Raw genomic sequence first — 24,590 nt, forward strand, 5'->3', positions numbered from 1 at the left:
TTTATATATTATACTAATAATTATATCTTATAATTAATTTATATTTAAATTATTAAATATAACAGAAATTAATATAAAATATTATAATAGTTCTTTTTTTCTTAAATTTACTAAACTAATAATTCGCTTTATAAAAAATCTTTAGAATTTTATAATAATATTATTTTAATTATAAAGTTTTAATTTCTTTATATTATTTATTATAAAATATATAAAAAAGAAATTATAATAAAATAAAAACCTATATAAAATATATTAAAATATAAAATATAACTTAATAGTAAAATATAAATAATATATAATATAAAAAAGGAATTACTATTTAAAACTATAAAAAAACTAGCTTTTTTATATAATTTCTATAAATTATATATAAAAGGCTCTAGTTTTTATTATATAACTAAAATAATATAATTTTAATAAAATATGGCTTATTATATTATAATAGCTATTTATATAACCGGATATATAAATAATTTTAAGATTATTTATTTAGTAAATATTAGAATTATTATAAAGTTTATTTTTAATTTAAACTAATTAATTATTAAAAATAAAAGAATTAGAAAATTTAATTAAATATCTATTTTCTAGAATAAAGAAACTAGTTATTTTAATAAATTATATAAAAAGCTTTTTAATAATAGCTTTATTCTTTTATAAAGCTTATTTAATTTCTTTTAGCTAATTATAATAATTCTTATTATAAATAAAAATATTATATATTTTTAGAATTAGTTTAATAGTTTCTTTATATAAAGCTTTGGGATTCCGAAATAATTTTTAAAACTTTACTTTTAATAAAATAGATTTCTTTTTTCTTTTTTATTTTCTAAAAGAAAATATTTTTCTTATTATAAATATTAATAAAATACTTAGATTTTTTTTAGTAAACTTAATAAAAGACTCTGATTTATTTTCTAATAATATATTAATAATATTTTATATTATAGTTTCTTTTAATTTATCTAGTTATTTTAAAATTTACTTTTTTATATTTTCTTTAATAATAAAATTATTAGTCTATTTATTTATCTAATTAGTCTAGAGCTTTCTTTTATTCTAATATTAGTTAATTAATATAAAAGTAATTATAATATATTATATTTATATTTATTAAAAACTAATTAGGTAAATATTATTTAAATTCTCTATAAAATTAAAAAATAAATAAGTTTTAAATTATATTATAAATATAAAATCTAGAGCCTAAAAAACGAGATTAAACTATTTCTATTTTAATAATTTAAAACTAAAAAAGAAAAACGAAAAAGCCTCGAATCTAAATAATAATAAGCTATATTAGGCTTATATATTAGTTTAAGCTCGTAATTTATATATAACTATATTATATATAATTATTAAATAATTATAAATATCTAAATACTATATTAAATAAAATATTATAGTATAGCAAGTTATATTCTCTAAAAATCATATTATTTTGGCTATTTTAAGGTTTTAGTTATATAATAAAAGCCGTAGTCTTTTATATATAACTTAAAGGAATTATATAAAAAAGCTAGTTTTTCTATAGTTCTAGAGAATAATTCCTTCTTAATATTTAATTAATTAAGCCTTTATATACTATATACTATTTATGCTTTACTATTTATATTTTTAATTTTATTATTTTATTATTAAGTTATATTTTATATTCTAGTATACTTTATATAGGATTTTGGTTTTATTATAATTTCTCTCTTATAATATCTCGATTTTAATTTTATATAATCAGCTAGTTCTAGTCTAATTTCTACTAGTATTATATATTATAATAATTATAATATTAATTTTATTTTTATATATTTTTAATAATAACTTTTATTAGAAGCTAGTTTTTTTTCAAAATTAAATAAACTTAAATTCTCTTTATTTTTATTTTTATTCTTATTTAAAAAAAAAACTAAATTATTTTTATTTTTTAAGACTATTTTTAATATTTTTAATTACTTTTTTTCTTTTCTTTTCTAATTTACTAGTTTAGAAAAAGAAACTCGAATATAGCTTTATTTAATAATTATATTAAAAATAAAGTCTTTTTCTTTATTAATTAATTTTATTTAAAAAAGCCCAATTAAAAATATTCTTTAATTATTATCTTATATTATTTATAATAGACTTCTATTTTATTAGCTAAATAAATAAAATAATTCTAGATAAAAAAAGGCTCTTAGGTTTTTTTATTTAATTAATTCGAATAATAGACTTTTATATATTTAATTTTAGCTAGCTAGTTATTAATTATTTATAACTAGAAATAGTATTTCTTATATAATTCTTTTTTCTATTTTTTAATTTCTTTTTTATAAATTTAGTTATAATAATAGCTTTAAAATATTTTTTCTTAATTTTATTTTATTATTTCTATTTTTCTATTTCTAAAATTAAGTAATTGAAATTATTTAAAAATTCGGCTAAAAAAATTGATTTTTATTATATTTAATTTAATTTTTCTAGGGCTTTCTATTACTTTTATAAATTATAAAAAGCTAGATTTATTTATTTAAATAGTTTTTTAATTATAAACTTTTCTTTTATTTTAAATATATTTTAGTTATAAATATATCTAGCTTATTACTTTCTTAAATAAATATCTGAACTTATATTAAATTCTATTTTTTTTTACTAATTATTTTTCTATTAATTTCTAGCTTTATTTATAAGAATTCTTTAAACTAGAAATATAAAACTAAATTATTTCTATTAAACTTATTAGAATTCGGGAAATAGGCTTTTAATTATTTTATATAAAAGAATTAAGGAAATATATAAAATAGAAAAAATATTTACATTTATAAAAGATTTAAAATTATTATATATTTATTAATTAAATTAAATTATTATAAAAGAGAAACTATAATAAAACAAAAACTTATATAAAGTATACTAAAATATAAAATATAACTTAATAGTAAAATAATAAGATTAAAAATATAAATAATAAAGTATAAATAATATATAATATATAATAGCTTAATTAATTAAATATTTAGAAGGAATTATTTTCTAGAACTATAGAAAAACTAGCTTTTTTATATAATTCTTTTAAGTTATATATAAAAGACTATAGCTTTTATTATATAACTAAAATCTTAAAACTACTAAAATAATATAATTTTTAGAGAATATGACTTATTATATTATATCTAATTTCCTATTTATTTATACTTATTTCCTAAATACTAAAACTAATAGAAAAATTCTATTCAGGATCCGAAATAATAAAATAATTAGAATTCTTTTCTATTAGCCAATCTAATTTTTCTTTAATATACCTAAAATAAGATCTATTACTCTTAAATAGTCTTATTTTATATTTCTGAACTTGTTTAAAGATAATTCAAATCCGCTTAGCTATATTTTTATACTAAATTCGATATAGTTCTTTATATTAATTAGTACTTGCTTTTAATTATTATTTAATTTCCGCTTTTATTACTAGATATTAAAATAACTTATTATAGTAAATTATATTCTAAATTATATTAATATATTCTAAATAAATAGCTTTTTCGAATTTTGTATTATTTATAATATTTTTAAATTAATCTTTAATAAAAAGAAAAAGCTTTAGATAAAAGGCTTTAATATTCTTATAAGAGACTTTATTTTTATATATTCTATTCTTAATAATAACTAGACTTATTAGAATTATAATAAAAGACCTATTAAATAGCAAATTATTATTAAGCTATTCTTTAGTTTCTATATTATTTGAGAATTATTACTTACTTATAATTTCAAACTTATAAATTACCTAGCTAAAGGCATTTATTTATCTAATTAAATAAACTATACTCGAAGTCTTTCCTCTTATTACTTTTAATAAATACTCGCCTATTTCCTTTATTATTTCTGGCTTAAAATTATTAGAAATAAAAAAATAATTAATATTCTTAAAAAACTTCTTATTAAAGATAATAGCCTTCTTATAATTTATAAGAAAAATATAGCTAATATTCTAATACTTTTTATTAAGATAGAATTTGCTATTTAAAGCTTTAGTAGTAGCCAGATCTTTAATATTACTTTTATACTAATTATAATTAATATTTCCAGAAATATAATATCTGGCTAGCTAAAAGTAAATAATTAGATAAATAGAATACTTATTTAATACCTTATAAAATCCGAGCTATATTAATAAATCTATTATTAAAAGTTAAGAAACTAAAATAAAATAGCTATTATCTAGATTTCTATACTTTATTTTTTTTATTTTTAGAAATAGAATTATAGTATTTCTATTTTTTATATTAAGAGCTTTTAAATATTAAGCTTCTTAATTTATTTTAAGTAATCTTTCTTATAAATATAACTATTTATATTTAGATTAGTAATACTAGACTTAGAAATAGAAACTATAGTATTAAATTAGAACTATAGATTTGGGCGGAATTAATTAGAAATATAATACTTATATTTTTATTTTTTAATTTCCTGGTTTTCTAAAAAGAAATCCTATATTTTCTTATTTATTTAAATAATAGAAATATATTTCTTGCCTTTAGTAACTTTATAGATTTTAGTAATTAGCTTTAAAGTATTCTTAATAATATAAATATCTCTTATATTAATAGAAAAAGTATTAATAAACTACTAAATATATATTTTATAAAGAGCTTTAAGAAATCTATTAGTAATTTTATAATATTCTTATTTATAAATAAATCCCAAAATATTACTATGTATCTCTTTAAAGATATACTTATTTTATTAAATAAGTATTAACTTTTATTTAGCTAATATTTTATAAATATACTTATTAGCTTTAATTTCTTTAAACTTAATATTCTTAATCTTTTGCTTTTTAGTTCTAGATATAAATACAAGAGTTTTTCTAAATAGTATCTTTTTTTTTAGAATAAAGAATTCTTCTTTACTTACCTTTTCTATATTTTCCTTTATTTTATTAGCCTTATATTTAGACTAGTATTCGGATTTTTACTATTTATTAGAAGTTTTAGGCTTAGCTTACTTTCTATTCTTATTAGGTTCTTTTTATTTAGTTATACTAGTTTTATTAGTTTTACTAGTAGAATTATTACTAGACTATATTAAATTAGTTCTATTCTTATTAACTAGATTTAATTAAGTTAAAGCTAAAATTATAATAGGGGCCTATTCTTTAGGCTTATTATTATAAATTCCCTTAATTAGAATTCCGGAAGCTTTAAAAGTATATTATCTAGTTTTAAGAATATTAGCTAATAATAGCTCAAAAACTAATTCTCTAGATTCCGAAAGAGCTTTAATATACTTAAATACTTTAGTAATATCTAATTTAGTAAATATACTAGTAGTTTAATACTTTTTATTTTTAATATATTTTAAAATAGCTTTATTAATTAACTAAATAGCTTTTTATATTAAAGCTTTTATTTTAAAAAGAAAATATAACTTTTTATAAATGTTTTTACTAGAGTTATTATAGATATTATTAATATATTAGCTAAAGGCTTTACTATATAATATAATTCTATTTTAATTCTTAATATTAAAACCATTTATTATAGTTTTAATTTTATTAAGCTTTTCTTATTTGCTTTTAGAAATGCCTTTAATAATATTCTCGAATTCTCTATTATTAGCTTAATAGTTCTTTAGCTTTTTTTTTAATTAATTCTAATCTAGTTCCGTCTCTAATAAAGGTTTTCTATTTTAAGAACTTATTATATATATTATTTAGCTTATCTAGAATATTTATATTAAATTTAGTAATTATAATTATCTTTTCTAGTATTAATAGGTCTTTTATAATTACTCAAGCTTCTTTAATATTCTAAACTTTAATACTATTAATTTATAGGCTTTTAATTATACTATAGCTTATAAGAACTAGCTATTATATTTTATTAGCTTAAGAAATCTATTCTTTAGCTATTTTATTATTCTTAAAAGAGTTATATAGATATTATTAATATAATAATTATAAATTATAGAATTAAAAGTTCTCGAAATTATAAGAATTTCTTTTAAATACTTTCTAAAATAAAAAATAAATTAGAATAAACTCGAATTATATAAAGATATTATATATATTTGAATTTATTTTCTCTTTCTATTAAGAAAATAAAGCTAAAATAATAATAATAATATATAAAATAAAATAAATAAATATAATAATTAGATAATATTTAAGATAATATAATTATAAAAAGTAAAATATAGAATTAGGCTTCTATTATAGAAAAGAATATAAATATATATATCTAAGGAAATATAATCTAGGAAATAATTAAAATAGATTAAACTAAATAGTAATAATAAGAAAATAAGAAAATAATATAATAGAAATATAAATATAATAATAATATCTAAAGTATTAGAATATAAAAGAAAATAATATAAATTTTATAATATAAATATATTCTAATTCTTTATTTATTTAAAAACATTTTTATTAATTCAAAAAAAATAATATAAAAGAAAATAAATAATATAGGAAATATATAAAAAGTAAAATATATAAATATATTAAAAATATTAGAAAAGTATAAAATAAGTATTAATAGAAAAGAAGTTAAAATAATAGAATTAAGAAATAATTTAGAATAAAGTATTATTTCTTTTAAAACTAATTTGTATCTTTTCCGAAAGCTAATTATATTTATTTAGTATTTATTAAAATCGATTTTATATAATATAAAACTATTTAGTTAATTAGGACTTTAAAGTAATATTTATATTTATAAAAGTAATATTAAAGGCTTTAGAGATTATAGAAAAAAGAATTATAAAATAGTATAAATAAGGTTTATAATACTATTATTAAGTTTAGAATAATTAATATTAAAATTAATATAGAATATAGAAAAATCAAGTATTCTAAATTAATATTAAAAATATAAAATTAAAAATATTTTTTTAATTATTTAGATAATATTTAATAATAAGAAATAGATTAATAGTAAGAATTAATAAATTATATTAGCTTTTTCGAAAAAGTAATTAGTTTCTAATAATAAAATAGTATTATAATTAAAGAATAGATTTTATATAGAAATAAGAATATATAATATATTAATTAAATCTTAATATAAGTTTTAAATATAGCTATAATTATATAAAAAAGAAAGCAGGTTTCTTAGTATAAGATAAACTAGATATAAAATAGGTTTTAAATAAATAGATCTAGTTTATCTAATATTTAAAAGATTTCTAGAATTATATATTATTAAATACTTTTAGAAATAATTATTAGATTTAATAAGTTTTCTTTTTTCTTTTTGAGGGCTTCTAATTCGGCTTTTCTATTTATATATAACTTCTAATTAGGAAGTTTATTTAAATATTATAAATAAACTTATAATAATATTTTAAGTTAAAATCGAGATTTATAAATATTATAGTTAAGCTTTAGACTAGTATAAGCTGCGAGAATAGCTAGTTAAAAAAGCAAATAAAGCTTTTAAAAGGTTTTTAGCTTAGTAAAAGATATATAAAAAGCTGTTTTTAATTTTTTTAATTTTTTTTAATTTTTATATATAATAACTATTTATATTATAAGAGCTTTCTATAAAGTACTATAGTTTAGAATTAAGAGTTTATAAAATAATCTTTTAATTCTCTATTTATATTTAATTCTCAAGATCTAATAATAAAATTTCTTATTAAGAATATTATTTAATAATAATAATTAGATAATAGTAAGAAATAAATAATAATAAAGTTTATCTAATTTCTAGAATAATAATCTAATAATAATATTTTCTAAAGATTATAAATAATAGTTAAAAGAAAAAATTAAAAGATATATAAAAAATTAAAAATAATAAGCTTTATTTCAGATTAAGAAGAGCTTCTATTATTAAATACTTCTTTCTAGTTCTTTATAAAAAAGATATATTTTACTTTTTTTAATTCTAGTAATTCTAGAATATATATAATAATACTAGTAGCTTTTTTAATTTCCTAAATATTATTTTGCTTATAATACTTTATAACTATTTCCTTTTCTAGTTCTATATCTATTTTAAAATATTTATTTATAAATATATACTTATTATTAACTTTATTTTTAGGGAAATACTAGAATTTTTTTTATAAACTATTTAAGTTAATTCCCGATATATATTCTTTAGAATATAATATTATTAAACTTTTCTAGTATATAATATTCTTTTAATTAATTTATATATCTTATTTTATATAGGCTAAGCTAGTAGTATAACAGCTTTATATTTCTTAACTTGTTTTAATTTATTAGTTTAATATTATATATAAGAATTAGATTTTTTTAGAAATAGATTTTAAATAAATCTAGTAAATAGTATTAAATTACTTCTTTTTCTCTTAGTATTTTCTGTTTCTTTTATTCTAGCTTTTATAATACCTTTATTTCTTATTTATATTTACTTTATATATATTTCTAGAAGTATTTCTTTATTATAGACTTTATTTTATTTAAGTATTCTTTAGGTTAGAAAGCGTATTTCTATAAGTAATATAGCTTCTCTATTATAAATTATATAAAAAGAAGTAAATTTAGTTAATTAGTAAATAAAATATATAATAATAAATTTATTTAAGGTTTCTTTTTATTTATTATAAATATAATAAGTACTTAAATAATTAATTAATATTTTCTTTTAATTATATTATTTCTTTTAGAATTATAGGCCGAAATAATAATTCTATTAATTCCTAGCTTATTAAATTCTTGAATTACTATTTTTTTGAATTCCGATCTATTATTTATCTTAAGCTACCTAAATAAATTATATTTATAAATGATTTCTTTCTAAATAAACTTAGTAATCTTCTTATTAGTTAGGTTCTTTAAAGGTCTAGCTTTAATTTATTCTAAGAAGTTATTTCTAGTAATAACTAGTAAGTTATATTTTTTATAATCTAGTAATTTAATTATATTAATCTTAAGGTAATAGAAAAGTAATATAGCTTTTATTAGATATAGAGCTTTTTCTTATTTTCTTTTACTTTTATATTAATATATTTCTATATATAGTTATAATAATCTTTCTAGTAATAGTAACTAGTTACTAAATAAAAAGTATTCTTTTTCTAATATATCTAATTTTATTATAAAGCTTTTTAATAATAATTTTTCTTTATTTTTAATTATTAATAATAAGCTAAAATAAATATACTTTAGATAAAATTCTTTATAATAATTAATTTCTTATATTATAATTTAAAGCTTCTTTATTTAATTTTCGAAACTTAGTTCTAGATATTTTTTTAGTTTAGAAAATATTATAAGATATTATATAATATTCTAGTATTATTCGGAATAGTTATTATTTAAGGAATCTAATAAAATAGTTGGGTTATTAAATAAAGTATAGGAGTTAGTATTATTATTTACTATTTTACTAGAGGTTATATATAAAAGGTTATAGTTTTTATTATATAACTTCCGGATATTATTATTTTTTAATATTACTAATTTGTTTCTAGATATAATAAGACTTTAATTATTAATTTCTAGTAACTAGATACTACTATCTAAATATCTAGTAAAGGTTTTAGAAGTCTAATTTCTTAAAATAATATTATATAACCGAGCTAGAATTACTTTCTTTAACTAAACTTTCTATCTAATAAATACTATTCTAATAATATTAAGTTCTATTACTAATTATTTATTAATATTCTTATTATCTTTAGTATTACCTTTTTACTATAGATATCTTAATAATTTATTAATAATAATATACTTGATTTCTTTAATATATTTTATTTTAAGGTCAAATAACTAAATTTATACTAGTTAGTAAATAATTAGAGCTTTAGAAAAATCCGTAACTGCTTTACTTAGCTATATAATACATATATTAGTATCTAGTTTAAGAATAAAATAAACTCTATATAGCTAGAATTATATTTTTTATAAATACTTTATTAGCTCTTAGTATTTTTTTTTAATAATATTATATTTCTATTTAGTATTATTTTAGATTCTAGACTTATATTATATAACTTTCTTTTTTCCTTTATTATTATATTAATTAAGAGTTCTGTTCTATTTATTTAGGCTAGTATTTATTACTAATATAATTATTCCCTAATTTTCTAATAAATTATAATATAATTTATAAAGTATTAGAATAATAATAAGCTTTTTTTAAAGAATTTATATAGCTTATATTTACTCGCTATTTTATTCTTATATTATACCTTTCCTTATTAAGTAATAAATGGATTTAATAATAATTATAAAGCCTTTAATCTAAATATAATAGTAAATAATAATTTTAATAAATACCTTGCCTTTAGTTATATTATTATAATATTCTTATTTTAAGATTTTAGTAATTCCTAAGCTTAAAGAGCCTCTTCTAAATACTTTATAAATAAAGCTAATAATAATTATATTATTATAATAGAATTATAATTTTTTTCTAATATTAGTCCTAGTTTATTTAACTTTATCTAAGGTTATATTTAGGTTTTAAAAATATTCGAATATAAAATACTAAATACTAGATAAAATAAGCTATTAATTATAATTTATATAAGATTTCTTAATTCTAATATTATTAATAAATAATATAGTAATTTTAAGAAATAGATTCTCTAAAATAGTTATAATAACTTATATAAACTATATAATATAATTATTCTTAATAGTTCTAGAAATATAATAAATATAGTCAAATCTCTATTATAAGTATTTAATATAAGTTAATTATATCTAAAAAAGAAATTAATTAGAGAAATATAAATATATCTAGTAAATTTCTCTGAAATCTTATTAATAAATAGAAGTAAATTAGTATTTTATAGAATTACTAAATTTATTTTTATAATAGTATTAATTAGCTTATAAGTTCTAGTAACCTTTTTTATAACTAAGAACTATAGATTTTAGTAAGGTCTATTATATTTCTTAAAAACTTTATAATCTAGATATTCTAATAGTATTTTTATTATTACTAGTACTAGAGCTTTGGAATATAGGAAATTCTTTTCTTATTAGGCCTTATATTTAATAGTTTTAATTAGAATAAATAGATTAATATTCTTATAAACTTTTCCTATTTCTTTCTAATTAAATATAATTATACTTTTTTTAATTAATTATTAATTCTTGAAATATAGCTAGTTTCTTTTTCCAGAGCTAGCTATTAATATCTAATTATTTAAAATATTCTGAAATAAGTTATAAATCTCTCAAAATAACTAATATTCTTAATAAAAAATAATTCTTATATTTCCTAATATATTTCTATAAGTATTTTCTAATTTTAAATCTCTTAAATTAGTTTAGATATTTACTAAAGTCTTTTCTAGTTCTATTATTAGTATTTATTAGTCAAATCTTCTTATTTTTTATTTTTTATATTTCTATAACTAGAAATAAACTATAATTATTATCTTTTTTTTTAAAAGCTATAGCTATTTTTTCTAGTATTCTTTTTATCTAATTTCCGGAACTTATAACTTTTTTATTTAGTTTCTTTCTAGTTAGATATAAAAAATACTTTTTTATTCGATATTTTAATATACTTTTATTAAGTTTTTATATATTCTAGAATTCTTTCTAGTTTTGAGTTTTATATTTCTTAGTTTTAGAAATATATTTCTTTATTATTAAGAGATATTACTTTATTTAATATTGTTTTTACTTCTTTTTTTTATTAAATCCGGAATTACTTTTAATAATATTCTAACTAAAGCCTTTTCTTCTTTAGTTTCTTTAAAAATATTATTAATTTCCTGAATTTCTAAATCTAAAATAAAAGAATTAGTAAGAAATCCCTGTATTTTTCTATTTCCCCTAATATTATTACTAATTATAATATTAGACTCTATTTTTTCTTTTTCTTTTTAGTTTCTTATTCTATATTATTTAATTTTTTAATTCTAGAAACTTAGTATTCTTAAACTATTACTTTTTTTTATTTCCCGGTATTTTTTAAAAATAAAATAATTATAATAATATAAATATTCTAGTTATTTTTAGAATTACTAAATCTTTTATTCTATAAATTATTATTTCTATATATAATATTTATCTTTATTTTTACTAAAAATAGTTAATTAAATAGGATTTTTAAAGCTTTTTTAACTAGAAAGAATATATTTTCGTATTTTATTTTATTTATAACCTTAGCTTTAAGCTTTATTATTTCAATAAATTCAAATTTAGCCCTAATAATAATAGATATTTAATAATCTATAATATTATATATTACTTTACTAATATTTCTAGAGATCTTTTTAAGAAAAATATTAACTTTAATTTTAGTATTAATTATTTCTTTATATTTAATATTTTATTAAAGTTTTCGAAATATAAATTAAAAATATAGAAATTATATAATATATTTATAAATTAGTAATATTCGAATATTAATACTATTATTTTTAAATTAAATAATTCTATTAGTATTAAATATCTAAACTAGTATTTCTAATCTTTTAAATATTCTATTTATTATATAAGTTATAGCTACTAGCTTTATAGATTTCCTAATATATTTAATTATATTTAATATAATAGTATTTCCTATTTATAAAATAGTAAAATAGTAAATATTATCCTTAATTTATTAGTTCTGAAATATAATAGTTAGATCTAGTATTTTTAAGATATTAATAAATATTTTTATTTTCTTTTAAGTTTTTAAAAATAAAATAATTACTTTTTTTTAATAATTTTATTAGAATATTATTAATTTCAGGAGTTTTATATTTATTATAATTAAGAATATACTAGGTTTCTAATTTATTTTATTTATTTCCGGAAGTATTAATATTTATATTTTTAGCTAGATTATTTTTTTATTTATTACTTCTTGAAATAGTATTCTTCTAATCTTTTATATAAAATAGTTTTTCTTTTATTCTGGCTTGTTTTTAGAATTTTTTTTTAGTTATTTCTATTTTTTTCTTCTTTTTAATAAGAAATCTATTATAGTATTAATAGAAATATTATTTATAGCCAAATCTTAGTATTATTTATTAATTCTAGAACCTAAAATATTAGTAATACTAATATAATTTCCTCTAAAGTAAAGCGGCTATTTTGATTTCTATATATAAATTCCGGTTAGTTAATTCTCTTTTCTCTTTCTTATTTAATAAACTAGATATTTTTTAGTTAAATATTTAAGTTATAATTAAATTCTCTTTTTCGGATTTAAGAAATAATTTAATTAAACTATTAATACTTATTAGTAAAAAAAAAAAGGAAATGCTTTCTTATCTAAGCTTAAATAGTCTTTTATACTATTTTCTATCAAATTAGTAAGTATATTTATAATTTATAAGCTCTTTTATTAATAGATAATAAAATTAAGAAATATAAATATATTCTAGATTAATATTATTATTTTTATTTTTATTATAATACCTATAATAAATTCGTTTTCTCGGTTCTAGGTTTATATTATAGGCTATATTAATTTAAATAGTATTTTTTAATTATACTTGAGATTAATTTTTTCTAAAATATAATTATTTAGACTTTTTATCTATTCTAGCTATTATAATTTCTAGTTTATTTTTTTTTAAAAACCCGAATTATATTTATTAGGCTATTAATACTATTATATTTACTATAGTTAACTAGATTATATAAATAAGCTATAAATATTCTCTCGAATTATAATAATAGCTATATTAAATTGTTTTTATAGGTTTTTTTAATTATAGTAATAATAAATAGTTTTTCCAGACTTTTTATTAGCTAATTAATATTATTTCTTTTAGGTTTACTACTTTTAATAGGTTTTATATAATTAGCTATAGGCTAGATTCTCTTTTTACTTATATTTATAAAAGCTTTAGAAAGTATAATAAAAGGAATTAATAAAAAATAATTGTTTTCTAATTTAGGAATTATATTATAAACTATTATATTTAAGTATTCTTATCTAAATCTAAATATATTTGAATTATTAGTAATATTAAAATAATATTTCTTTTTTTTATATTAATAGAATATTATTACTTTCTTATATATCTTATTATATTTATAAGTAAAAACGTTTATAGATTTAAAGTTTATATTTTTAAAAATATAATTTTTTACTAAAATAAATAATTCTTTTATAAATTCTCAATATTAAATAATTTCATTTATTTTCTTCTTTTTTAGTAATTCTTTTAATATTTTATTAAATATATTAATATAAAACTTAGAAAAGATCTCTTTATTTTAGGCTTATATAATAATTTAATTAAGAAAATTATAGCTAATTTTAAGTATTTTCTAGTTATATTTTCGGAATTCTTTTAATAAAGCCTTAAAGAACTTAATTTCCTAATAATCTTCTAGATTATTAGTATAATATTCCGATATAGCCTTAATCTAATTCTTATAAATAGAAGAGATATAATAGATAATTCTTTTTCTTTTAATATTATCGGGAATATAATAGTTCTTATATATATTTATATATTATTTTAAGAATATAGAAATATTACTTTTCTAAAACTATAATATTCTAGAAACTTTTATAAATAGCAGATTTTAGTATATATTTATTTTTAGTTATATTAATTTTAATAATTTCTTCTATAACTAATTATAGAGTTTCCGTATTTGAGACTTCTATTAATAAGATTCCTAAAAGACTAATTTCTTATTTAAATATATTTTTTAATTTAAAAATCGGGATTTGGAAAAAACTAGTTAATAATAATAAATATAATTAAGATTCGAGTTTTAGTATTAATAATAATAAAGTAATAGCTTTTTTAGTCTTATTTATATTATTTATATTTTCTTTTCTATTTTATTAGTTTAATATCTATAATATTTTCTCTTAATTTCACTAAACTGAATATACTTAATAGTATTATTAAAAGTAATAACAAAAATAATAAATATAATTTTACTAATTTCTTTAACTTTTCTGAATTTCTTTTTTTTTTCTTTATTTAATATTTTTTCTTTTCTCTAAAAGCTTTTCTAGATTATTTATATAATTTCTTTTTAATTCTTATTTTCGGTTTCTATTTATTATTCTATTTAAAATTAAAAGTATTTCCTTTTTTAAGTATTTTTTCTAAATTTAGAAATAAGCTTTTTTACTAAAATTAATACTATTTCTATTTCGGTTTTTACTATAATTAAAAATAATATATAAATTAATAATATAACTTTATTTCCGAGTACTAAAATCTATTTCTAACTAAGATCTAATTTATATTATTTTAGTATAATATTTTTTATTTTATTTCCTCTATTTTTTTCTTTTTTTATAATTAGCCTCTATTTCTATTTTTCCTATATATTATACTAGTAATTATATCTTATAGCTAATCCGTATTTAAGTTACTAGATATATTAGAAATTAATATAAGATACTAAGATTAATACTTATATATTTTTAATATTTTAGCTTTAGGCTTAAGGTATTATAATAGTTCTTTTTTCTCTAAACTTATTAAACTAATAATCCGCCTTATAGAAATCTCTTAGAACCTTATAAAAGTATTACCTTAACTATAAAGTTTTAATCTTCCCTATATTACTTACTATAAAATATATAGAAGAAAAACTATAATAAGACAAAAACCTATATAAAGTATATTAGAGTATAAAACGTAATTTAATAGCAAAATAATAAGATTAAAATATAAATAGTAATATATAAATAGTATATAGTATGTAAAAGCTTAATTAATTAAATATAAAGGAGAGATTATTCTCTAGGACTATAGAAAAACCAGTCTTCTTATATAATTTCCTCAAGTTATATATAAAAGGCCGCGGCCTTTGCCATGTGACCAAAACCTCAAAACCGCCAAAACAATATGATTTTTGGAGAGTACGGCTTGCCGTACCACACTATGCAAGTAGTCAAGGTAAGGGGTGGAATCCAAGGTAAAGTATGGAGTGAAGCGTGGAAGTATAATTAATTCCAAGAACTGGTTCCCATAGATAAACTAATCGATATCCATTTCCAAAGCTCGCATGCCTCTATATATAGAATCTAGCGCTCCACTGGATGTACGGAAGCACTAATCTCAATTAGGGAATGCGATCCCATATAAGCACTAGCCCAATTAGGCTACCAAACCCAGCTAGACGCTTACTATTAATATATGCATTATAAAAGGCTCTGGCCTTTATTATATGACTTAATAAAGGCTTCTAGCCAAGTATATAAATCGGGTCTTGACTTGTTATAAAAATAATTGAATTACTTATTATATATTTTATAAGTTTAAAATATATAATATTAAAAATTATATTATTTATAAATTACTTTGAAATTACTTTAATTTTAATTAAAAGAACTTTAATTTCACTAATTAAAAAGCATTATTAGCTTTATTAATTATTTATAAAAAAGGTCTAAATTACTAGAAAATTATTTATTAAAAAACTAATACTTAGTACTTTATTTAATAATTAATTACTTAATTATAATTTTATAAATATTTAATATATTAATTCGAGTATTATAAGTTATTTTACAAGAAGTAAAAGCTTCTTTATTACTTATAAAGATATAAAATTATTCCTTATTGCTCTCAATAATAAACTTATAATTCTTATTAAAAGTAAAGGAATTATGACTCTATTAATCTCATCTAGAACCAAGAGAGGGTGGCCTTTGTCCAAGCGGGAGCAGCACCATCTCCTTCATTGCTTAAAGAGGAAGCCCTGGACAAGACAGCCTTCTTTTCAGCTTTAATACCACCTTTTTAGGATGCTTTGCTCCTCAGCTAGCCCGCACTGATACCCTTTGGCTCTTATATCACTTCTTCAGAGCCTGTTACGAGAGAGGCTACATCCACGCACGATGCCCACTTCAGAATTCAGCCTTCTCCAGGAAGGTAATTCAATTCCAGCCATGCCAAGGCTCAACAATCCATTGTCACTGAAACAGCGAAAGCATAAACGCACCCTTGACTTCTGCGGTGTGTACACGTTGCCGGAGATCAACCAGCACTGTACCTTCGGGATCTTCGATCTTCACTCGTAGAGATCGCCATTCCTATCCTAAAGACGAAAGAGGCCACGGGGTGGGCTAGGATCCGTCTTTCCTACGCAATGCTTCGAATTTGTGGAGTTGCGAGACATTTCTGCAAGCCTTGGCACACTTCCAAAGTTTCTTATCGAGGCGCAGAACGCTTCTCAGCTCAAGCTGTCACCAAAACATTGTGATTTGTCAACCTCTCAGGCACGCGAGTAAATGTTACACAGGCTCGCCATCCCCGCCGACTAGATCATTCTTTGACTTGTTACAGTTCATTCAAGTAAGGCAAGGGCAATTTATTGATATCAGCCTATCTTCCCTGCTTCCCCTCACCGAGGCCCCGATAGCTGAGAAGTGTGGCTGGACGCCACGAACAAGATCAGGAGACACACTATTCCACAGAGCATTACTTTTTTTCAGCCGGTGCAAATTTGTTTCTTCATTGACCACTTCGCACTTTGGGACACCCCACAATGCGGCTCTGTAGTAGACTTTCTTGGCATTTATTGGACGCCTTGGCAGCGTTGACAATCCTTTGGTGATGGTATTCCTCAGCCCCTTCAAGACATTATCTGCGTATTGACAAATTAGAATCTGTGAAAATGTCAACAGTGTCCACTTTGTCCATGACTTGTTCTCACAAGCCCTGTCAAGCGTTCTTTTGACCGCATGACCTCCTGAAGAGTGGAGTTGCAGATATTGGAGTCGCCATTGTTGTCATTGTTCGTCCAGCCTGCTCCACCCTTTGGAGCCCACACCGAACGGCAATCACCGCAAAATAAGTTATGTTCTTCTTCTATTCCTTCGCAATGAATAAGGTGATCGAGATGGCTGTCGAGCAATCTTGCACACAAGCTAATTCGTGCCAGACTAAGACGGGCAAGGCCAATGCATCGAACACATCTGTGGGCTCTCACCACAGGGGATATTTCAATGCCTTTCCCCCATGTATTGCCTTCGGGGTCTAATATATATTTCCATTCCGAGATATCTAAACCCAAAAGGACCATCTACCCACATCTACTGAAATCAGAGACTCACCACTCGTGATTAGTATTGCCCTCATATCTCCAATGTTCTCCGTTGATATTCTAACTTCGGTGTAGGTAATCATGAGTCAACCGCGAGGGACCTTCGAGCATGCTCAGGCAACTCCAGAGGTTAGATCCAGTATTCTCAGACGTCCATGCATGAACTAACATCCTCGAGGCTTATGTCCAGTCCATCCCTTGGGAGGTGACACCAACTGCTGTTGATTCCGGAGAGAAAATACCGCCACAGGTAAGCGTCTCTTACTCTCTGTTTCCTTATACCCCAGTTCTGCGTTTGACGTGGTATATAACACGTCTTAAGTTCATTGCTGCCTGATACGCTCTTGCAATACAAGCTGACAAGGGAAAGGGACAGAGAGTCAGTAACAGATACAAGGACAGATACGGCAGACTCCATAACTTGGAAAACGACGTCTCCTATTTTATCGACCCCGAAGATGGTATGCCAAAGAAAGTAATCACTCAGAGAAGCACAAAACTTGACACGGTGGTTGGTGCTGCACAATCGCATTATAGAACAACAGGGGAAGTTGTGAAGGATACCGGAACCTTTCTTGTCACAGAGGACTCATGGGCAGCTCTCGCAGCTAGTGCTATTCGAGACCGATGGAGCCGTGACAAGGACCCTCCCCTCCCCAAAGATCCGCAACGACTGGTTCAGACAACAAGAGCTGCCTCGTTTGGCCATTTCAATGCTACATGGGACCGCACTAGAATGAAGAACAAGTCTTCCCTTGCCATGCAGCTTATATACTGGATCTATGCCGGTGTCCCCCCTGAACTCATTGCACCTCAAGCCGCCAATGACGAGGAAGATGGCAGTCATATTACTGCTGTTACTTCTTCAAATCAGGAGATCAAAACATGGGTAGATCTGTGGAGATATGACAGGAACACATGCTGGTGGTTGGTCCTGCGATATTTCTTTGGCACTATTGCCTTGACCGCAATGGTACGCAGTCCTTACCCACACACGGGAAGATACTGATTGAACTTCAATCAAAGCTCATCTGGCCAACTAGCATCGAAGAACCCCTTCGCAATGGAGGAAACTTCGACCCCATTCGATACCGCGACTGGGACTATCCGGAGAATGCGCGCAATATTCAAGAAGAATATCACGGCAACAACACAGGGGATACTGAGGATCCTGGTAACAGGGACAATGCTCCCGATCCAGACACGGAACAAGAAATTTGGCCCGGGGTTGGTGATGATGGTGCTGGTCCCTCCGGCACAAACTCGTCTACTCGTCCTACAGGGCTAGACTCCTCACCGGGCTTCAGACAACCTATTATCGCCGATGGTGTTTGGGATCGGCGAATCCTCCCAACTCATCTGTGTTTCAAGGACGATAGAGACCCGAAAGGGTATATATGTCTTCCGGTACCAAACCTGGTGGGTGACAACACAAGTCAGGACTTTGAATATGCTTTCATGTCATATTCAAGGAAACAGTTCCTTACCCAAGGGGAGGAAGAGATACAATCTTGGAAGCAAGGAGATGAACTTAAAGGCAATTCTTGGTCCCGGAATTTCGAACAAAGCCTGAGAGATCAGATCCATATTGACCGTGGATATCTAACTCGCATTGCTCTCAAAGCCGTTGCAGATAGTGGCTTGAATGCATTCTATATTGACTTTGAATGTGTCGATTCTGCCATAATTGAGCAGAAGGAGAGGGGTATGGATGGCGAGGTGAAGCAGGTATGTGTTGTCCCTTCCAAGAACTTCATCAAGTATCTAACATTTTGTCATCTTGCAACAGCTTCAACCTGACGTATATCGTATCTGTGATGTGATGCGAGCCGCAAAGAAAATGGTTCTTATTCTTGGCCCAAGGAACCAGGAAGTTTTCGAAAGGGGGAGACCAACCGGGCGGATTCCGAGAAATGATGACGAGGCCAAAAGGCTTTGGCTTCAGCAATGGGGCTCCCGACTCTGGACCTTACCTGAGCTCCTCTTGGCCCCGCCGGGTAAATCGATCGATATTTACTATCTCCCTTCAACCCCAAACAAGGTGGAGTCTATTGATATTACGAACTTCCGAGAACAGACGCGTGTTGAAGTGCCTCACGACAACAGGGGGAAGCGAACCTTCGGGGTCGGGAAAGATTCGTGGACAAAAGCCGCCTTCTCGTCGCGTGCATACGAGACTAAGCAAGATGCCACAGATATTGCTTCTCTCGTGGACCATTTCGAGGGTACATTGGTCTTGCCAACACTTGAACTTATTACGCATGCAGCACAGGCCTTATTGTTGAAATTAGGGGCCTGAGGCCCCTAATAGGCTTAGTAAGCCCTGGAACCGAACGCCATGGGGCTGTGCACTAGCTTAATACCCTGTCCAGCTGGAATACCCTGTATAGCTGGAATACCCTGTACGGCTGGAATACCCTGTATAGCTGGAATACCCTGTACGGCTGGAATACCCTGTATAGCTGGAATACCATGTACGGCTGGAATACCCTGTATAGCTGTAATCGGTTCAGCTGGCATAGGGATTTAGTACATGTGACTTAGGGGGTTCAGGGCTATATATACGGGCTACTTACCACTGTAGAACAGCAGTCAATTCAGTACGTTTTACTTGGTTTACATTGCAAGCACGTGACCCTAGCTATATTGCTTTAGCTAGTTCAACACTTATGGCGACGCAAAAAGAGCACTTTCAAATTCCTCAATGGCGACTGTTCGTACGCTTTAATGGGTCTTCTGCGCCGTCGTCCGCCTGTCAAGGCTAGTGATGAAGACTTTGAGGCCTTCGCTCGACTGTCTCTTGCCAACGACAGCGATCGGTTGCTTGAACGCTTAATCTGCCTTCTTCCTCATCGGCGGTCAGCACCCTGGCACGAGTGGAAAGACGCCTGGAAGAAGGTCAACTTGTGGGATATCGAACCCATCATCCAGGTGGCGGCAATCGCAGATAATAGCACTGTCGTTCTGGATGGTGCCTACGGTGCAACCATCCACTGGCGTAAGCTGCACCCCGTTGCATTCTCTAAGCGCAAGACGGCGTGGAGAGAGGCCGTGAAGTGGGGCATCCGTCTCGGAGCTGCATACTTCCTCACGGCTGTCATCCTTATTGCCGAGTCTCCAAAGCCTGGTAACACCACCATCAAGAACCCATACGGGCCAAATATTGTCATACCTCGCCCAACGAGCCCACTGCTCATCATCGGCATTATTTCCCTCATCCTGACTATCTTTGTCCTCGTCTATGCCCCCTGGGCCATGCTCAAGATCTATCGCGGGAAGTTCTGGAGCACCCAGGGCTGGTTCTTCGGCATCGAGGGCTGCGCGGACATTGCACAAGTCGAGAAGTGCCTTTTTGCCAGCAATCACCACCGCCTCAAATGGAGCACTAATGGCAGTATGCTCTCAAGGCATCATCTGGGCAGGCTTCACAACGAGAACGGCCGGGAATGTCTCCCTGAAGAACCTGTGGCAGCTTCTTGGACCCGAGGTCAATTTGAGGCTGCGCGGAGGGACAGAGGCGGAATCGAGAGGCTGTATACTCTCATCGACACCTACTCCATGGAGGCGACGCTGTTCTGGGCGGAAGTGCCGCCAACTGCGGTCTTCATCTGTGGCAGTGAAGGTGGTATGAAGCGAGCTATTCTTTGCTCCTTTGATTGGAAGACGAACAGTTTTGTAAGGGAGACGGTCGTGCGTATGAAGACTATGGTGGTTGATAAGATGTCACGTGTTGAACGGTTCAGGTTTGCCCTGTCGAGGAAGGACACTTTCCAAGTGGAGGAGACGCACTAGGTCTCCGAGGGAAGTTGGGACTCTTTTCGACGCTATTATCATGACCGTTGATCGGTCCGGAGATTTGAACCGTCGCTATTGTAATGTTCGTTTTCTTTATACTATCTCTGTCTAGTGTTATATAGCTATCTCTCTTGAATGTTCCCCAAGCTGTAGACAGTTCTCTGACCACATAGTCTCTGACCACATAGTCATGACTTGAGATTTTCTGATTTCATGGTGAATACTGCCTCCAAGGTTGGCTTTATCGCTCGTTGCCGAAAACTTATGCAAATCCCCCATCGTTAGCATCATGGGTGCGGCAGCTACAAGACAAGATCAGCAAATCCCCGTCATGGCTCTCGAAGCAGCGTCAGTACCCTCTCACAGAGAACTATGTCAGAATACCCATAGACTCAGGATTAATTTTCCCTTTCGCAGGTTCCGTTTTAGTCTGCGGATGTGAGCCTCTGCTGCTTTAACCTGAGCTGAGGGTGAACGTACCTGAGCCGAGGATGAGCATGTCGGAGCAGAGCCTGGGCAAGCCTGAGCAGAGCCTGAGCAAGCCTGAGCAGAGCCTGAGTATCCTGAGCACGTCCTCGTTTGTTTGTTTGTTTTATTCATAAACCGTTCCAGGCCTGAAAAGGCCCATGCGGTGTCTAATAAGCGCCGGTCCCGCCCGTGCCGCTCGTGTATCTACTTGCATCTACCGGAATCTCCCGTTCATACCCCCATTCGAGAGCCCCCGAAATGTTACAGTCCCTAAGATGTCCCAATATCCCTGTCCCTTGTCCGTACAATGTCCCAGTCTTTGTCCCACTGTCCCCAGATCCCAAAATTACTATAAATACAAGAGTATAGATCCCCAGAGGTCTCCAAGTCTAAGGTACTCGAGCCAGGGTACAAGAGAGAGCATTTGAGGGTACTATGCTGGGAAGTTCAGCCCCACAGAGTAAGATACGGTTCCCCTGGTGAGCATCCTGGAGCCTTACGCCTGCGCTAGGGTTAAGTATTGGTCTACTCCTATTCGGTTAGGTATAAGATTGACCTCGCCCTTCCACTCTGCGTAGCCAAGGGGGTTTCCAGGTGCTTCCAGAGTATTAAGCCATATCTCATATTATTCTTGCAGTTTCGCGCTATTCTTGTGAGGTGGGACGCTTTTTATACGGTACCCGACACTTTTAATAGAGTCTAAATAGGCAAGAAAGATGGGCCGGAGCCCCTGTATTAGTCCCGTATTAAGCCCCCGTTCTCGTATCCCCATATCCCATATTCCTTCTAACTTTTGGTATAGTAAAAAGGCGGTAACTAAAAGAGCCTTATTTGAACCTAAACTGTAACCGACCATACGGCGGTCCTATATTAGTAATAATAGTTAGGCGAATATTTTAACCATATTCTGCAAACCCCCCTAAGGGGTTATAGGAAGCGGGCAATCCCTAGTGCCCTATAAAAAGTAATAAAATAAAAGATCTATATATAGGTTTCTTCCTAAAAAATACAAGTAGGTAAAGTTAAAGTAATGAGATAAAAGATCCTATTTCTAGGAGACTTATATTTAGTATCTTACTTATAGTTTTCTAAATACTTATTTAAGATCTCGAAAAATTCAGTAGCCGAATTAGTATTTCTATTATTTCTGCTATTACTAGTTTAAGTACTAATAGATTGGTTTCCCTAAATAGTACCAGGAGGCCAGTTTTTATTATAAAGATAGCTACTAGAATAATAATTAATGGCTTATATAAAATAATTCTCAGATCTATAATATGTTTAACTTTTGTCTTAAACTCCGTCTATAAGTCTTTAAAAGCAGGGCAGATAAATAGAATATAGGAAACCGTTTAGTTTATATCCAGGTAATATTAGTTATATTTTAGTAATTCGAATTCTTTTACTTTCTTTCCTAATAGGAACTTATTAAGCCCGATTTTTCCTGTTTTTATTTAAACTAGTATTACCTAAAGTTATTTAGATATTTCCTAGTATTTCTCTAGAATATTATAATAGGGTTCCCGTACTATTCTCCTATATTATATACCGTATTTACTCTCGTTCTACTATCTCCTTTATTTATAGCCTAGTTATTAGTTAATACTATTTTTAACTAGTATATATATTAATACTATTATATCTGCTTCTTTTTTATATAGCTCGAGAATATTTATTTTATTTCTTTATCCTATTATTTCCTTTATTATTATATTAATAGTTTTATTACTTTTTATTTCTATATATACCGGTATCTAGTATATTTATATCTTATTAAGTATAGTAATAAGAAATACATGAATTATAGCAAGATATATTTAGGCTTCCTTTATTATTAGATTAGTTACTAATTAAATAATAGATTAGTTATTAATAAAGATATAGATAGGACAAAATCTCCTACTATCTTATACTATTTATAAAGCTATAATAATTTCATATACTTTGCCCGTATATACTATTAATATCTTTTCTTTTTCTAGATATATTAACCTAATTTCTCTTATCTTTTTTAGATATATTATGAATCCGATCTATCTTATAATTTCTAATCCGTTTATATAGAAGTAAAGTCTCTTTTTCTTAAGTAGGATCCTATTATATACTTTAGTAGCCTTTTTCGAAATATCTTAAATTTTGGTATAGGTATTAAGGGTCCGGCTTTAGGGTATTACTATAAACCCATATTTTTATTTTATACTTTCTAGAGAAATCTTATAATTATTTATAAAAAAGCCCATATATTACTCGAGTATATTATTAAGCCTTATTAGTATTTAGGCCTATTACTATTTAATAATTTCTTTCTTTTATAGTAATGAGTTTATTCTAATAAGTACTTTATAGGCTTTATTAGCTAGCTTTAGATTAGCCGGTATTAAGTAAAGTT

At 25.0% G+C, this 24,590-nt stretch overlaps 1 protein-coding gene across 1 annotated transcript; it reads left to right on the forward strand.

Moving 5' to 3' along the window:
- Nucleotides 1-20,542: 20,542 nt before the first annotated feature.
- On the forward strand, nucleotides 20,543-21,914 carry K444DRAFT_621519 (uncharacterized protein). The gene has a single exon (XM_024881926.1). It carries the CDS (start codon nucleotides 20,666-20,668, stop codon nucleotides 21,728-21,730), a length of 1,065 nt encoding a protein of 354 aa, XP_024727046.1. The 5' UTR covers nucleotides 20,543-20,665; the 3' UTR covers nucleotides 21,731-21,914.
- The last annotated feature ends 2,676 nt before the right edge of the window (nucleotides 21,915-24,590 follow it).

This window comes from Hyaloscypha bicolor, assembly GCF_002865645.1.
Source record: "Hyaloscypha bicolor E unplaced genomic scaffold K444scaffold_183, whole genome shotgun sequence".
In the NCBI taxonomy this organism is placed as follows: domain Eukaryota; kingdom Fungi; phylum Ascomycota; class Leotiomycetes; order Helotiales; family Hyaloscyphaceae; genus Hyaloscypha; species Hyaloscypha bicolor.

What these genes read in the sequence shown, in the direction of transcription:
- K444DRAFT_621519 (XM_024881926.1), top strand. Translation starts at nt 20,666, where the DNA reads ATGGGTCTTCTGCGCCGTCGTCCGCCTGTCAAGGCTAGTGATGAAGAC.